Source organism: Anopheles merus, unplaced genomic scaffold (assembly GCF_017562075.2).
Source record: "Anopheles merus strain MAF unplaced genomic scaffold, AmerM5.1 LNR4000037, whole genome shotgun sequence".
Taxonomy (NCBI): domain Eukaryota; kingdom Metazoa; phylum Arthropoda; class Insecta; order Diptera; family Culicidae; genus Anopheles; species Anopheles merus.
Window position 1 is genome coordinate 2,413 of NW_024427617.1, and position 16,218 is coordinate 18,630.

The 16,218-nt window shown below is 47.9% G+C and overlaps 5 protein-coding genes across 5 annotated transcripts; all 5 read right to left on the minus strand.

The window, feature by feature from the left end:
* Positions 1-366: 366 nt before the first annotated feature.
* On the minus strand, positions 367-1,501 carry LOC121601199 (serine-protein kinase ATM-like). The gene is made up of 3 exons (XM_041930002.1): positions 1,253-1,501; positions 813-1,183; positions 367-745 (listed from the first exon to the last, which is right to left on the minus strand). Exons 1-3 carry the CDS (start codon positions 1,499-1,501, stop codon positions 367-369), a joined length of 999 nt encoding a protein of 332 aa, XP_041785936.1.
* A 1,072-nt stretch (positions 1,502-2,573) lies between these two features.
* Positions 2,574-4,349, minus strand: LOC121601200 (serine/threonine-protein kinase ATM-like). Its single transcript, XM_041930004.1, has 3 exons — positions 4,233-4,349; positions 4,035-4,156; positions 2,574-3,975 (listed from the first exon to the last, which is right to left on the minus strand). Exons 1-3 carry the CDS (start codon positions 4,347-4,349, stop codon positions 2,574-2,576), a joined length of 1,641 nt encoding a protein of 546 aa, XP_041785938.1.
* Positions 4,350-4,806: 457 nt separating this feature from the next.
* LOC121601201 (serine/threonine-protein kinase ATM-like) lies at positions 4,807-13,285 on the minus strand. The gene is made up of 12 exons (XM_041930005.1): positions 13,249-13,285; positions 12,155-13,140; positions 9,632-10,160; positions 9,338-9,567; positions 8,893-9,252; positions 8,716-8,818; positions 7,477-8,600; positions 7,075-7,300; positions 6,487-7,011; positions 6,135-6,412; positions 5,125-6,072; positions 4,807-5,061 (listed from the first exon to the last, which is right to left on the minus strand). The coding sequence occupies exons 1-12, from the start codon at positions 13,283-13,285 to the stop codon at positions 4,807-4,809; spliced, it is 5,601 nt and encodes a 1,866-aa protein (XP_041785939.1).
* Positions 13,286-13,387: 102 nt separating this feature from the next.
* LOC121601196 (Bardet-Biedl syndrome 2 protein-like) lies at positions 13,388-14,310 on the minus strand. The gene is made up of 2 exons (XM_041930000.1): positions 13,548-14,310; positions 13,388-13,477 (listed from the first exon to the last, which is right to left on the minus strand). Exons 1-2 carry the CDS (start codon positions 14,071-14,073, stop codon positions 13,458-13,460), a joined length of 546 nt encoding a protein of 181 aa, XP_041785934.1. The 5' UTR covers positions 14,074-14,310; the 3' UTR covers positions 13,388-13,457.
* Positions 14,311-14,813: 503 nt separating this feature from the next.
* Positions 14,814-15,930, minus strand: LOC121601197 (Bardet-Biedl syndrome 2 protein homolog). The gene is made up of 3 exons (XM_041930001.1): positions 15,629-15,930; positions 15,190-15,373; positions 14,814-15,081 (listed from the first exon to the last, which is right to left on the minus strand). Exons 1-3 carry the CDS (start codon positions 15,752-15,754, stop codon positions 14,918-14,920), a joined length of 474 nt encoding a protein of 157 aa, XP_041785935.1. The 5' UTR covers positions 15,755-15,930; the 3' UTR covers positions 14,814-14,917.
* Between the last annotated feature and the right edge of the window lie 288 nt (positions 15,931-16,218).

The following is a 16,218-nucleotide window of genomic DNA, read 5'->3' on the forward strand; positions in this document are numbered from 1 at the left end:
TATGAGGCAATGGGTTAAATCGAGCTGTTCACGAGGAGTTTAAGCTAAAAATGTAGAACAGTTGTCACCTGGGGATCGAAGTCACTGGCGATAAACGAACAGAAACGATCCATCTTCCGCCCAATAGGACGGCTCAAAAGGATGATACAGGTGTTACAGCTCAAAGCTACTTTGTACAAAACCATACTACCTCCCTCAATTGTGCGTTTAATATTGAGAATGATTGAAGTGGTTTTTTTTCTCAATATTTTCTAACAACATTTTGCAACTCATCGTGTCATATGCATGTGATACATGTATGTAGAAAACGAAAAGAAATTAAATAAAAGATAACACTATCACCGGCTTTATCACACACTCACTTGCTCACAGGTACGGTTGCCATCCCGCAAACACTTGACAGAGATTGCGCTTGTTCATTGCGTTGAAGATTAGCATTTGCACCTGCCCATCGACTGAGATGTACTTGTTGTCCTCCTGGCCAAGCAGCTTCTCTTCCACCTGCATCAACGTACGCTCGGCCGTCACATTGATATTAGCCGCATCCATCGGCAGACCACCGACCGCTCCATCGGCCTCATCAGCGTCACCGGATGGCGAAAGGAAGGCTTGCTGTTGCCGACGGTTTGCTTTCTTGTTTGACAGCACGTTCCACGAGTAGAGCGGATCGTACAGCAGCACCTCCAGGATGGCGAGGATCACCGTCTGATTGTTCCGCAACACTTCCAGCGTTTCCTCGCACGATCTGGAAAGCAATGGGGAAGAGTGTTTGGTTTAATAGCTGCAGACTTTACCAATGAACATGTGCTTACTTGCGGAAAACACCCTCAACACCGCTTATCCCCATACCATCCACAATGTCACGCGTCAAGCGGAACGGGACGGTCTCCGGGGTGGGCAGATTTTTCCCCCTCTCGAACGCTATGCCAAAATCAATATGGATCACCTCCCCTGTTAGCTTGTCGATCAGGATGTTCTGCACGTGCCGATCGCCGATGCCCAGCACGTACCCGATCATCGAGCTGGCGGCCACACTTTTGATGTAGTTCTGCTGCCGCTCGAACCACACGCCCGGCTTCAGGTACTGCTCGAGAAAGTAGTGCCGAAAGACGGGCCGAATTTTGTCACAGATTTCTTCATAGTTTTTCAGCTTCTTCGGCAACGTCATGCCGGCCACCGCGTTCTGAGAAAAGAGGAGCATTTTTCAACATCGTTAATATTCAAACAAAAAAACGCTCTCAACAGCTTGTACATACATTGGAAAACTTTTCCGCGCCGCTGTCGGTTCCAGGTCCTGCGGCCGATACTTGGCATGCCCGGAAAGCAACCACGCACCGATCGGCATCGTGTTGTTGCACCATTCCAGTATGCCGCTTTGCCTCGACAGCGGTACCACCTTGTACGTGCGCACGGACAGCTTCCGGTGCGCCGTTTCCTTATCGTGGCGCAGCAGTATGTTCATTATACCGAACACCTGCTGCATTACCGCATCCTGGCGCATATCATCCTTCCCCTTGAGCAGCTGCGTCCGTTTCGTACCGTTCAGGCAAAGGCAGGCAAGCTTTTTCGGCGCATTAATTCCACCGACACCCGATCACCTTCGCATCCCACCGCCTGATGCCTACGATGTGTGAGCGATAGTTGCCGGTTTTTAGGACGGGCAACTCCACCGTTGGACAGTGGATGAGATCCAAGCTTTCCAGCTGCCCGAGCGGATCACGTTTCGTCATGGTGTACTCCCGGAAGGAGGGACTGCTGGAGAGCGTTTTGTTGGCCAGCTCGATCAGGGCGAGATTCATTCTCTCTGTTTGGTGCAACATTTGCTCGAGCGTTGGTTCTTTGCGCAGCTTTTTGTACACCTCCCGCACACCCATTAAACGGTTATCGTTGGTGGGAGTTCTTGAAATGTTTAAAAATGCATTTAAATTTAACTTAATGTGTTATTCCACTATAATTAACCAGCACTTACTCGTGATCCGGTTGATCTTTATACGCATGCAGCTGCGCACAACACAAACGGAAGCGTGTGATGGGGATGGTCCAGGGCGCATCTTATCAAAGCTTTCTGCACCAGCGCACCGTCCCCACTGTCCAGCCCGACGCGCGGTGTAAGCTGCGGTAAAACGGCAATAAACTTGTACGAAGGAATGGTAAGCAGCGACTCTTCGATCAACTCCTTTGCGCTCGTATTTTCCTGATTGTTCAACCACAGCGACATGATCCTAAATATCACCATGTCGCTCACGATCGTGCTCTGTTTCGCGTACATCAGATAATAGCACAGTGCCAGATTCAAGTAGTCCCAGCGATTCTGTTCCACCTTCTTCGGCCGCTTTCTTGTCGCGCTGCAAGTTTTTCTGCATAAAGTGAAGCGAACGGCCAAGATCCTTGCGCCGCTGATCGGTGGCACGTTGCGTTTCCTCCCTCAGGCGGACCAGCTCGACCTCCATGCGGGCGAGATTCGTTTTCCGTGCCTCCCACTCCTGAGAGCGGATGAATTTGGTGAGCTGCAGGAAAGGGAGGAGCAAATTTTCATTTAGTTTACCCCATTTAATATTGCAATGCTCCTCAACCTACCCGCACAAATTCACGATCCGCGTACTTCGCGACGGTGTGCTGCACGGTGAAGTTACGATCCACGTCGAAGCAACGATGGTTAGCGGGAACGTTCCGGGCGAGGTTTTCTGTTCGCCACCCGCAGCCGTCGCCGCCGCCTGTCGCGACAGCACAAACTGGACATATTTTTCCGCTTGTTGAAAGTAGTCCGAGCATAGCGACTTGATCTCCTGCGAGTGTCCTTCGGCAAGGAACTCACCGTAAAGGCGACACGCCACTCCCTTCACCATCGGATCAGTGTACTTGGCGCTGTTCATTACTTCCCACGCCAACTCCTTCGCCAGCACCGGCTGGCCCACCCAATTGAGCTGTGCATTTTCCAGCATCACCACCGACTGCACGTTGGCCGGCAGCTCCTGCTTCCCGATCAGCACTACATTCCGTACCGCACAGTCCACGAAGCCTCGCAGGCGCGATTCGTGGATCAGCAGCAGCAGCGTGCTGTACACTGCCGGCGGTACCCATTTACGTTTCGCACGAATCCCGGCCGTGCTGAAGATGGACAGCCGCTGGGAAAGGATCGTTTCCAGCAGCGTGAACTCGCTGTGCGGCAGCTCGTCCTGTTCCCTCCACCGGTTCAGCAGGTCCTGCTCGCAGTCGATCTGTCTGGAGAAGTGTACCTCACCGAAGTCTTCGATCTGCTGCAGCATCCGCAACCGGCACAGCCCGTGGTAGATGTGTTTGGTGGATTCGATGCTGGTAAGCTTGAAAAGTTCGCTAACGGCACGCTGCGCTGCCACGATCGCACTTTCCACCGCGAGTTCATCGCGCAGCTGCAAACACTTGAGCGCTTTGTAATGCGCTCGCTCGAAGGATCGCGACTGTAGGAGCAGCGCGCTCGAACCGGCAGCCGGTGCTCTCTTCGGGACATTGGGACCAACACCGCCGTCCGCGTCGAATAGTACATTCCAGTCGGACAGCCGCCAGGCACACTCGTAATCAATCTGTTGCGGTGCGACATGTAACGATCTAGCCAAACCGTACAGTGAGGAGTCTTTCAGTGTTTGCAAGATGGCATTCTGTGTGCCCGCACTGTCCAGGGCGGTATCTTGCGACCACGGTGTGCTTGCATCTTGCATAACCAAGCATCTGGCGTAATTCTGCTCTAGACGGTAATATTCCATCCGTTCCTGGATTGGGTTGAGGAATGATTTAACTGCATCGTTTACGCCGATCGCCAAATGGCATGATTTCATTATGTTTTGCAGTTCCGGGTGTCGTTTGGCATCATGCTTGCCTTGCTCCTCTTCCTCCCGGTACCAGAGGTCACCATACAGGATGGCTTTAAAGTGTGCCTGACAGAATTGAGACGCTTGTGCGATTCGTAGATAGTTAACGGAAATTTTGTACTGTGGAAAGCTATTACAAACATTATTTTTTAGGAAAAGTATTAACAAAAATTTGTAAATTACACTTACCATTGATTATGTATCCGAACACACTCCACGATGGTAAGCATCAGTTGAATAGCTTTCGGGTCATTGAAAATATTGTGAACCTCATTTTGAATGGCAGCGAACTCGTTGAAAAACTCATTAATCTGCAAAAAAGGAAGATATATTCAAATGTTTCCTTATCATCCGTGGCATCTAATACTGTGCAACAAGAGCACTTACAAAGCTGCCCATGCTATCGATGATTGACTCTTCGAATTGCTTTATCGTTATCTGTACCAGCAAAGGGACAAGCTTCTCGACGAATGTCGTTTCCTGTTCGGCCAGCTTTTTAATCATCGTATTTCCAAAAATGACAGCAACGCGGCTGACAGCTGCTGCACAAAAGCGCTGTACTCGATCCGTTCGTTGGCAAGCATTGGCCGCAACGACAAACTGCGTCCGGTGGTACGAGTGAAGAGTTTGATCTCTTCCGCAGAAGTTCCCAAAAATGGGTGCAGTGTTGGTAGTTTGGCTGTTAGAGATACGAATATGATCGAAGTTAAGATTTAAAATGGATTTCTATATGCAATTTGTTTAGAATCTCACCCGCCAAAGCATGGAATGTTTTTTCCGTACAGCATTTTGTAGCAAATCAGTGAGGCGTAGTTTGCAACCGGAACGTTTCTGTTCGTTATCAGCTCGTTCAATTCGCTCAGCAGCACCGCAGCACATCGTTCGATTGCTTCCTTCGAGTTGTTGATCTAAAGAGAGATAGAAATTTAAAATTTAATTGATATTGCTACTGCCCAGGGCTTTAAAGCTGTACCGTATCGTAAGCAATCATTTCTGCGTCGGATTTTAACAGCATTGTTCCCAGATCGATCGGTCCTATTTCACTCAAACATCGGAGAGCTTCCATCGATCGCTTGTCGAACGGGGAGCTGCGCACAACTTCCAGCAAAGTGTAGACTAACCGATGAAGCACGCTTTCCCCATTAGCGCCCGACGATGCGCTTTGCTCGCTCAGCTCATCGCACAATAATTTTAGATCTTTCTTTTTGGTGGTGAGCTACAATAAAAAAATTAATAATTATATAACTTCCAAGTCACTCAAAATACAGCAAAAGCTTACCACAATCTTCAGCGCAGCCAAATCTTCGTATCTTAAATTGGGCAACTCAATCAGCGCCGCGATTTCTTCCCTTGGCAGCACATTTTCATGACCGATCGTTTTTTGGCGCGATATAGCAAGCCGCAACTGATCGAATCGTTCGTCCTTTGGTAGATAATTCAGCTTACCGATCGCACCCGCAAACGCGGCAGAGTGTTGTAAGATCAGAAACCGTAGCAGAGTTAGCGATTTTTGAGAAATCTCCGATGCCGGATCGACATTTTCCACCTCCAGCAATGATGACACTATGAAGTGCAAATGTTCCGAGAGCAGCTCGCACGCATCGCTAGATGCGACCACGTGCTCCAGGAACCGCCCGAAGCTGTTGAGCGTGGCAAGTCGTAGGGCGGGAAAGGAGGACAACAAGTTGCACAGGAAATACACCACATCTCGCACGAGATAGGGTTTGAACGCGCGTTCCTTCTGCTGTCCGATGTACTCTTTCAGATGGTCGAGAAACACCGTGTACTGGAAGAGATGTACCATTTTCTGCTCCGGTTCATCAGCCGCCCAAAGCCAGCGTTTGACATCCGTTAGGGTGCGTTCAATTGGTGAGCTGTTTTTAAAACACAAATTGCTCAGCAGCGTGTACTTGAACGATTGCGATCCCCATACCGACTGTTTCAGGTGCTCGAGCGCCGTCGAGTAAGTGGCTTTGCTAAGCGACAGATCGGCAACGAAGCAGCTTGGCAGGTCCTGGTCCAACAGCTTGCCCAGCTCAACGTGATCGTTCAATCGGTGGGTGAGATGTTTGATAATTTCCGACACGTAATCTTTAAGATCTACCGTGCTTATTATAGGGGCAAGTGCTTTGTGCATCCGACTAGCTATTGCATCATACTTGGGCGCCATCCCTTCACATTTGGCGTACTTGGGCAGAAGGAACGAAACACATTTCGGCAGTATACTCTGGTAATGAAATGGAAAATTGGTCATTTATCATTTTAAATTCATTCCAACCGAAAACATACCTTCACCATTTCTGCCTGCTGTACGCCAATCGATTTGCAGAACTGTTCGAACCGTTCCGGCTGCATGCAGAGTATGACGAAGGAAATGTTTTTCTTGAACAGTTGGATAAACTCTTCGATCGTGGCGATCTTTCCCGCTAGACGGAACGGGAAATGCAGCAACCGATTCCCTTTGGTTAGCCATAGCTCGAGTACGGTGTCCAGGTTAGCTTGAAGCAGCTGGCAGAAGTCGATATCGCTGGAGGTGCGCATAAGCCGTATGGTGTTTGCCATTTTGTCTAGAAGAAGGACAAAAATATGATTATACAATAATTAAACTTTAATTGTCAGCTATTGCTGTAACAACACTTACCATCGTTTACGCTTCCCAACTGAACGAGCAGCACAAAATCGCACAACGCGCGCCGACGCAGCATGAAGCTAATGCGAAAGATGCCCAACAGCAGCTGAAGGCAGCCGCTAATCACGTTCATTCTCTCATCGTTCATGTCCATCCCACCGTCGGTCGCTAGTAGCTCCTCGAACTGAATTTGATCGTACAGTTGCAGCTGAAACTCGTAAAAGCTGCACGGAACCGAAGAAAGGTCAGGATGTGACCATTCGAGCTGCATGAAGTGCAGAATATTCCTGACCGCTTCCAGCTTGATGCGATAGCTTGGGCTGCTCAGCAACGGCACCAATCCGTTGTAGATGCTCTCGTGCGTTGGCGTACGGATGTGCTGCGGGTAAGCGCGGAGCAGATACTTCACCTGCGCCAGTATCTTCACCTGCAGCTCGGTAGAGTACGTGTGTTTGGCGCACTGTTTTACGAACGAGTACAGCACGATCGTTACGTTGCGGATCATGTCTTCGTACGGGCTCACGAAGGCGGTTAAAGCTGAAACGGATTAAACACAATTTGAGTAGAGAGTTCAGTTGATCACAGCTACAATTAACTTACCACCGTACAGATCGATAATCTGCTCCGTAATGTCAGGATTGGTGTAGTGGTTTTTGCACACATCTACCAGGTTTCTCAGTACCCATACGGCCACCACCTCATGGGAAGTTTGCGCCAGCAGTATTCGACACAGATCAAACAGATAGAACAAATCCAAACTGCTGAACACATTCAGTTCCAACCGATCCAGCAGCTCGTGAGCCTCGTTCAGGCTTGGCCCTTCGTACTGCAGATATTCCGCTACGACGTGGAGGAAACATCGCTGCATTTGCTCTTCCGTGGCCAGTTTATCCGGCTGCAACACGGTCACGCACTGCGAATCCTCCCCTCCTTCAGACTGATCTGCCCGATTGCCCATCGCATAATGAACGTGTGTTCGGTTTGCTGCAGCAGCTTCCTTACCGACGGATGGTAAGGGACACGAAAGATGGCCAACAATCGCTCGGCAAGGTTCCTGGTTTTGATGAGATTTAGCGTGGAGGCCGCATCGTTTTTCAACAGCCGCTCAAATCCACCGTTTAGTAGGTCGAACTTGAGCAGAACCTTTTTGTACAGTGGGCTCCTGGTGCACTGCTGCTCATCGTACGCGGCGTGCAGCTGCAAAATGTTGAGCATCTCCAGGTACAACTCCAAATCGTCGCAGATGCATGCCAATCCATCGGCTAGAAAATAATTCCCATCGGGCAGGATATGCTTGTCGAAGCTTACTACCTCACACAGGCGCAAAAACAGTGGTTCGTTTATGTTGTAAGAGATTCGTGCGCTGCCTTGGGGTGATTCCGCATCAATCCCTTCCTTTTTGTGCTGCTCCAACGCTAGCAATTCCTCTAAACTATGGTAGCGAAGTCTTTGCTCGAGCGTTTGCAACTGCCCGTCTCGCTCCCGGTAAAAGGTATCGTGCACTCCGGCGTGTGTGTGCCGCTCTGTCTCATCCATTGCGCAACATGTAGTCACCACGCAAAGGATCGAAATGCGTGCCAGCGTCTTTGCGCTCAGCCGCTCCTTTGCGTGCAGTATCGCTTTCGACTGTGTTTCGCGCGTCTGCGGATAGAGATAGTTGAGCAGCTTGGTCAGCACACCGTCGACACTGCCGAGACACTCGGCGTTGCCCACCGTCTCCAGGATGGACAGCACCGTGCCGACGTTAAGGTTCGTCTTCTCCACGGCATAGGTGTAAAAGGCTTCCAGCACGGTGCTGTTTAGAAAGCCGACGTTCGGATACTTTCGATGGCGAATCAATAGCTGCAGCAGGAGATTGGATTTAGCGCACGTTCTTGCGGCGGTGTTGGTGCAGGCACGGAACGCAGCGGCTATCATTTTGGCCCAAAGCTCGCCAATCGATTCACCGCTGGCCGCCGCTGTGTTCAACGATCGATGGGTTGACTTTTGTTCGAACGCGAGCAGCACGGAACAGCACTGGTAGAAAGCATCATGCTCGTGCGGCGATTGTAGGCTCGGTTGCACATTGCACAACAGTTGCAACAGTTGCGCATAGTCGTCGCTAGTAAGTGCTGCCTCATATCTGTCTAGAACCGCAGAAAGGATGTACAACCTGGAGGAAAATGTTTATTAATGATCTTTTCTACATGAAAGAGGAAGCGTGATCGTACCAACGCAAATTAAGCTGATTTGGAGCAGTACCGACCATCTCCATGATGCTTTGCAGTTTGTTAAACTGTTTGTTTCGCTTTGCGGCCGTTTCTTCGCCGCTAGATTCCTTCCAATTATCCTCGTTCCAGTACACCTTTGAAAAAGGGATGAGTAAGAAGTAGTAATTTTCCCTTTAAAAATGCAGAAAAAAAACTCAAATAGTCTTACCGTATAACACAACCGGGCGGCAAAGTCAATGAAACCATCAGCAAAAGGGGCCTCATTCGAGCCAAAGAACGAACTCTGATCCCGTGCCTTCATTTCACTCGTCAGTATGTAATGATATTCGCGCAACGTTTTCCTTCGCGCTTCATCGTCCTCGACCTGCTGCAAACCGCCTCGGGTCAGTGGTTTGGCAAGGGTATGAGATTTTCCTCCCGGGTACAACATTATCAGCGACAGATGCATCAACCGGAACAGTGACACTTTCTGTTCCTTGCGCAAGTTTGCTTCCTTGTAAAGTTTCACCGTGCATGGAACGAGCGACTCCAAGAATGCAATGATCTTCGCCTTACAATCCACCGCTATCTGCACGTGGCGATCAAAGTGTGATTAGGTTTAGCTTTGAGACAGCAAAAAACCCACCTCGGAGATGGTGCTAAACGCTACTTACCGCTTCTGTTATGTACAAAGCTATGTTTATCAGATCGCATAAAACGTTACTTTTCTTCTCGTTTACCGCCTGGCGCAGGTGGACAATCAGCCGGCTCAAATAGTCCGCCAGCAGTGTTTGCATCGAGCAGTTGGCTAAAAATTTCACCACAGCCAGCGAGAGACAGTTGGCCGCCAAGTGCTTTGGTACGTGCGCTGTATCCAGCATCACTAAACAGCAGTCAAGAATTTCTGCAAAAAAAATCCCCGTTTAATACTAAATAAAGTAAATCAACCTTTTCACCCCTCTGCTTACCTTTCCAGTGCTCGTAGCTCACCGGCGTTAGGCACCACTTGGAGCACAGCACGAACTTGTTCAGCACGTGCAGAAAGCACACACCAAAACTGTCCCGCATCGCTTGATCGTTGATCGCGCGCACAAAGCACCCGATCAGCTGGCTGTGCGGTAGCTGCGGCGCATCCCGATCCATCGCCAGCTCAACGAGCTTGTGCAGCACCACGACGTAGTGGTTCTTGCTCTGCACCTGGGTCGTAATGGCGTAGCTCTGCTTCTGTATGCCGTGGTAAGCCGCATCCAGCACCGCGCACCACTGCGTCTCGAACGCATCCGATGCCATGTAGTCGAGAAAATCGTCCTCCCGGTTGTTCAGGATGGTGCTCATCTTGTTGAACGCCTTCTGCCGCACGGTTACCTTCTCGGACGACATCTCCACCAGCAGCAGACAGAGGTCGCGGTCCATCACCGACATTCTGCTGCTGCTGCTGCTGCTGGACGAGGAAGAGGCCATCGTGGTTCGTGGGGCGTGGTTTGTTTCAAGTTGTATCTGTAAAGAAAATTAAAAACATAATTTAGAATTTATATAAAATAACCCTTATCTCCTTTTAACCTTCTTTCCGTAAATCCTGTTGGAACTTCTTGTTCGTACGAAAAGAAAATGCAGACTAATTTATTCTCTATTTCAATAAAGCCTACTACACTTCGTTTAAACTAGCGATGTTGCTATGATCACAACAAATCCTCCTTTAATATTGTGATATTGCACCATAATTCTACGCTAAAAAACACAAAAACTAACGACCCATTTTGCTCGCGTTCATAAGCATCAAAACAAAAGAAACCCAAAAAAATTAGTTCGATTTATTTGTTTGTTCTTTTTCGACAATTCCATCGTGGATATCTCCTTTTTTTGTTCATTTTTCTTAGACACATTTTCTCTATCGCATGTTTCGGAATTTGCGCTTGATTGCTTTTTAATTACAGAGCTTTTACATGGATAGTTTAACTCAATTGCAGTTTTTTTATGCTGCTCAGTGTTTAAGTTTATGTTCAAGATTATAGCCTAAAATGCTCATTTACACAGCTTTCTTGGCATGTTGGCTCTCTTCACATTTTTTAACCGTTCTTATATTGGAAAGTAGGTAGAGAAATCAAAGCAATTCAAGTGAGTAGTGTAATAGGTTTTAAGTTTTCCGAAAAGTAATTGCAGTGCCATAGTACATCTAGCTAGTACATTTGAAAAGGAAAGAAGTAATCGTGTAAAGAAGTTCAGTGAGTGATAAACACCAACGGACACGTGAAAAAGAGCTATCGAAAGATTAGTCTAAAAACAAGTTCAGGTAAATGCACTCAACTATAAAATTATGTATCTATAGATTTATGTACTACTGAATGAAGAGACGAATGTGTTTTAATGTTTCGTTTGATAGTGCCGTAAGCGGGTACGGACAGTTTTTACAGTGTCTACAGCTACTCTTTCCATTTCTCATTGCACGTGAAGCTTAATTGTGTAGAGGGCGGATGGATGTGACAAAGTGGCTCAAATGCAGTTTACAGGATTTTCCAGGGGTTCTAGCCTGGTTATAGTTATGAGACACTACTTCTTGACTCTTTCTAATTGGGAAGTGAACTTCACATGACGGAAATTGGACTCTATTGCACCCTTTTTGGAAAGGTTCGTTGGAAATTCCTATTGGATATGTCCAACAAGGGTGCTATAGAGTCCAATTCCCGTTACATTTTACTTAAGAAAGAGTCAATAAAGTGTCCCACAGCTATGAGAACGCCTGGGGAAACCCCTGCCACATTGTACACATCGAGTCTGTCATCCTTGGCCAGTTAACTAACTTACACTACACTAAAGAGTTCGATTCGATCGATTTGCAATCCTATTCAAACCGCACGTGCTCTGTTTGCGCGAAACACTATGGGCGAAATTAAATATCAGCACGAGCACGACATGCGGATAACCTAATAACCTAACCGGGGAGGTAAGAGGGGGGGGGGGCTTTATATGTCGTGCCCAAACTTAAATGACTATATAACACGGTTTGCAAAAGCAATATCTAACGATACCATTCGGTTCACAGGGGTTTATATGGAGAGGAGCATGGAATATATTCATTTCGGCGTGTGACAGAGTATACGCAATTCAGTTTACGCTACCCTTTTACACACACACGTGTGTTTTACATACGCAAAGCCTAATAAATAAGGAACATTAAATGATCATCGACAACTCAGTATCAGTTCTTCCCTTGCCACACTTTACAAGTGTGAGGTTGTGTGTGTGTGGGTGTGTGTTAGGCTAAAAACTAGTCTTCTCTAGATTTTCACATTAAAATGTATATGGTAATATCGCAATATTTCGCTTATTGAAAAGCAGATTGAGAGTAATTAAATTAAATTTAAAAAAACCGAAGCTTAGTATCGACATTAACGGGATTTGTTGGTTAAATCATCTTACGTGACTATCATTAAATTACCAATTCGGATTAATTATCAATGCGTTGCCAATCTTGGCGCCCGCTTCTGACAAACACGCCACGGGGTCGAGTACGGTCGGGCGGCTAGCATTTTGTACGGCAGCAAACCAAGCGGAATACGGTTCGCGTTGTTCAGCATGGGAGGCGGAGGTGCCGGCGGTGGTGGCTGCGACGGTCCGGGCGGGAACAGGGCAGCGGGGCCGGCGTTTCGGGCGCCCAGCAGCGAAAGCGGCGGGGTGAGCAGCGCCGGTGGTACCCGTAACGGTGGTGCTGCTACTGGCGAGGAGATCATCGGGATCGGCGGCTGCATACTCTTTACCTCCTTGGCGGGTGTGAAATGATCGCGAGCTTTCACTGGTGGTGGTGGTTGGGCCGGGACCGGTGCCGGTGTGCGGAATGGTTGCAGTGTCTGCTGCTGCTGCTGCTGGTGAAATTGGTTGTGATGGTAATGGAGTTGGTGTTGTTGTTGTTGCTGCTGCTGCTGCTGTGACATTTGCTTTTGCAGCATACTTTGATGCTGATTTTGCTGATGCTGATGCTGGATGATGGTTCGTTCAATGTCCTCCACTGACAGCATCTTCATGGGTGGAAACAAGCCCGGTGGCAGTGAGGGAGGCGGTTTTGGCGGCAGGCCACCTCCCCCGATCGGATGCGCCGGTTCCGGTGGTCGAAAGGCGCTCTGCTGTGGTGGCAGGGCAGAAAATGGCGTACCGCTGGGCCTATAATCGCTGTACGGTGGCTGCACCGGAGCCGGAACCTTCGCCGGGCTACCCCAGATGCTCGGATCCAGCCGTAGCTTGTTCGCGAACTCATCGCCAATGCTTTGGGCCACCACACTGCTACGGCCGCTCTCGCTGTTGTTGTTGTCGCTGCTGCCCCCGTCGTCCTCATCCTCCCCAAGGAAGGAACCGGTTCGCCCCCCATTCCTGCAACTTTCCAGCCGCACGAGATGCTCGTGGATGTCCTTCCAGTCGCCCTTGTCCGCCGCACCGAACGTTTCGTCATTCAGGGCGTCATACTCCTCCTCGTCCGAGATGTCTTCTTTGCATCGGCGCCGCTGCAGCGGCGAATGCAGTTCGGCGGTGCGCCGCGGTGCTGCCTGGAAGAATCGGCGAGCTTCCTCCTCCTCCTACTCCTCGTCGTTCTCACCCGGCAGACTGGTATCGAAGCCGAAAAAGGAATCCATCACTGGGCTTTAGCACTGCATCCGTACGAACGGTTAAGGCGTACAACACAAATCACAGTTTTCCATCCAGCACCACCACCACACCACACAGCAAAACTGGTTCGGGCATTCGGTTTTGGGGTCGAATGTCGATGACTTATGCATGCAAGCACGTGTTGGCGGTTTAAAATAATCAGATGATCTTCACTTCATCTACAAATACCGGGTGACTAAGCGCGTAAAAAAAACAAAACTGCACACATAACGTAAGCGGCATACTTACACACACTCTTCGGTGACCCGGTCAGATTGTGCGGTATGGTGTACATCGCAAACTTGGGCAGCTGACGGGTCAGTTCAAACACGTGAAACTGCACACTGCTCGGGTAGCCGACGAACGCTTTGATGTGAATGTCCTGCGCATTGTCCTTGAGCGTCTTGAGCGGTATCAGTATGCGCGAAACGTCCTTCGTCAGGTGCGCGATCAGCGATTCCTCCTTGAACAGCTGATCGGCAAAGATCAACACGCCACGGATCGTGGTCGAGTTGTTGGTCGACACGGTGATGTCGATGTTCATATCGTTGCTATCGTAGCTGGTGGAAATGCCGATCTGTAGCCGCGTGTTGGACGGTATGATGCCGACGTTGTCCGGCACACTCTGCACCAGATTGCTTTCGCTCGTGTTGCTCAGGATTTCCTTGTTGTACTTGATGTTGTTTTCGTAGTGCTTCAGCTCGAGCAGCAGTTTCTGCTTCTGAGTCAGCAGAGCGTTCATTTCCTCATCGGCAACGTTGTGCAGCGTTAGCATGTTGAAATAAATAGAATTATTTGCTTTGCTGTATTTTGGACTCTTTTGACCAGCACACCCGTAACCACTTGACCGGTAGTTTTGTTTGTGATTGCGTAAAAAAGCATACCTAGGCAGCCCTGTTGCGATTAATAATGATATTCTAGTGTAAAATAAATGTTTCGATCGACTTTATATTGAATAGATTACTTAAAATACATACTTTTTTAACAACGAGAATACGTAAATTACAGCATTACTGCCGGTTAGAATGATTATTAAAGAACATAAATTAACTTTAAAAATATTATTTTTAGAAACTTCTATGCCTTAATATAATTCTCAAATGAGCAGTCCTTCCTGGTCGATCTTCATGAATAATATACATAAATTCCTAAAATCATCTTTACAATTCTTCCTTTTTCACCACAAACCACGGGCAGAGACGATCACAAGGGAGACGATCTGCATCTCGCTACGTAGTATCTATTGCCATTGCCGGGTTTATCTCAATTAAACCAGTTTTTTTTAAGTGACCCAAATTGATTGTTTTTCCATTTCTACAATTATTGTCACAGCGAGAGTCCATGTTAGGAGAATATTAATAAAAATAAACACACCGACGCCTACAAGGCAGGACGTGGTTCAAATCTTATTCACAAACAGCATACTGTCATGACTGACCGACTATACCCTGGTGTGGAGTTAAGCATGTTGTGAGTTATATTAGATAACCATATTATTGATATTAGAAACCATAGCTTTTATAATAATTTTAATCTTATCAATTGTTCATACATGTAAAGGAGCAATTAAATTATTTCACTAATACACAATATATGTTATTTGAATATTTCGTAGACTGTTAAAATATACATTGAAATGCAAAACATTGCCCCATATACGTACCATTGCCGCCAACGATCAGCGTATTGCCCGGTTGGTTTGCGTAGCCACCGATCACGGCAGACCGTACGCCCTCGTGGAAATCTCTCTGAAACATGTTACAATTTTCATCCACATGGTACGCTGAAAACAGACAGACAGAAAGCAAAACGATGCAACCCACACGGTTGCAATCCAGCAGTTGAAGTTACTTTCTATAAAACGGTCGCTGCACTCGACACGGCCACCTACCTAGCACATGCGAAGGACTTCCAATCACCAGCACGTCGCGTTCGTCGTCCTTCTTCAGCCGCCCGGCCACGATCGCCCGTATCGGAAAGTTCATGTTAAGCAGTGCGATGTCATTTTTGATTTCCGAAATCGAGAGCTTCGAGTTTTGCAGCCCGTAGCGTTTGTGGGGCGTGTGGATTAGAATCTGTCCGGACGGGGTGGAAGAGGTGGATGAGAGGGTTGAGAAAGTCATGCACAATCAGCAGAGCGGAAATCGATCACACTCAAGATCGTTTCGATTCGTGATGATGGTAGTGTGAACGAAGCGCGTGCAGCAATCGAGCGCAACTCTCCGGTTTTGGTACACAGACGGTGAACTAGTTTTCACGAGTCTCCTTTTGGCCGAGGGTCACACTACCATCACACACATAGCATAGGGTGCGCAAAGGCAAGCTCCTACCTTGTCCGCCGTTGTGACCATGGTCAAACAGGAATGGATCCCGTCGTACTTCCCGCAGGTCACCAGCTTTTCGAACACTTTGTAGTTGAGGGAGAACGAAAATACGGGTTTGGTGGATATGTCCATTGCGATGGGATTTGGCAAACCACAAAGAAAAAACTTCCACTGCACCAGCAGTCAAGACGTTTGTGATTGTTTTTTATCGGGCAGGAAGTTTTCGCTACGATTTGTTTGTACATTGATTCGCGCCATGGAAACCGTCCGCCTTGACGGTGATGGAGTCGCTCATGCGCACTCTAGCGTGTTGACATACCTGTTGATAATGGATTCCGATGATCTGGTGCTTTTGGAAGCAACAGGTGATATTGCTGGTGATTTGAATGTGATGTGTTTTATTTAAGAGATGACATTATGATTCTTTTAAGGAAATGATGCATCATTGATCGAAGCGAGTAAACTCTTCTGAGCAGGTTACACATTTACAAATGAAATTGGTGACGGTGTGAATTGGTTTTAGAGTATAACAAAGTAAACTTACAAAAATTCTCTCAAAAAAAATCAATTTTACTAATTCTGTTTTTTAAATTATT

Excerpts from the sequence above, each read along its gene's own strand:
- LOC121601199 (XM_041930002.1), bottom strand. The coding sequence starts at position 1,501 with ATGCGCCAGGATGCGGTAATGCAGCAGGTGTTCGGTATAATGAACATA. Across the intron at positions 1,184-1,252 it reads GGAAAAGTTTTCCAATGTAT|AACGCGGTGGCCGGCATGAC; the intron begins GTACAAGCTGTT and ends CTCTTTTCTCAG. Across the intron at positions 746-812 it reads GTTGAGGGTGTTTTCCGCAA|ATCGTGCGAGGAAACGCTGG; the intron begins GTAAGCACATGT and ends ATTGCTTTCCAG.
- LOC121601200 (XM_041930004.1), bottom strand. The coding sequence starts at position 4,349 with ATGATTAAAAAGCTGGCCGAACAGGAAACGACATTCGTCGAGAAGCTT. Across the intron at positions 4,157-4,232 it reads TCGATAGCATGGGCAGCTTT|ATTAATGAGTTTTTCAACGA; the intron begins GTAAGTGCTCTT and ends CCTTTTTTGCAG. Across the intron at positions 3,976-4,034 it reads GTTCGGATACATAATCAATG|CTTTCCACAGTACAAAATTT; the intron begins GTAAGTGTAATT and ends TGTTTGTAATAG.
- LOC121601201 (XM_041930005.1), bottom strand. The coding sequence starts at position 13,285 with ATGGATTCCTTTTTCGGCTTCGATACCAGTCTGCCGG. Across the intron at positions 9,253-9,337 it reads CTTTGTACATAACAGAAGCG|ATAGCGGTGGATTGTAAGGC; the intron begins GTAAGTAGCGTT and ends CGCCACGTGCAG. Across the intron at positions 7,012-7,074 it reads GATTATCGATCTGTACGGTG|CTTTAACCGCCTTCGTGAGC; the intron begins GTAAGTTAATTG and ends AATCCGTTTCAG.
- LOC121601196 (XM_041930000.1), bottom strand. The coding sequence starts at position 14,073 with ATGCTAACGCTGCACAACGTTGCCGATGAGGAAATGAACGCTCTGCTG. Across the intron at positions 13,478-13,547 it reads CGGGTCACCGAAGAGTGTGT|ATGAAGTGAAGATCATCTGA; the intron begins GTAAGTATGCCG and ends CGGTATTTGTAG.
- LOC121601197 (XM_041930001.1), bottom strand. The coding sequence starts at position 15,754 with ATGGACATATCCACCAAACCCGTATTTTCGTTCTCCCTCAACTACAAA. Across the intron at positions 15,374-15,628 it reads TGGTCACAACGGCGGACAAG|ATTCTAATCCACACGCCCCA; the intron begins GTAGGAGCTTGC and ends CCGTCCGGACAG. Across the intron at positions 15,082-15,189 it reads AAGTCCTTCGCATGTGCTAG|CGTACCATGTGGATGAAAAT; the intron begins GTAGGTGGCCGT and ends GTCTGTTTTCAG.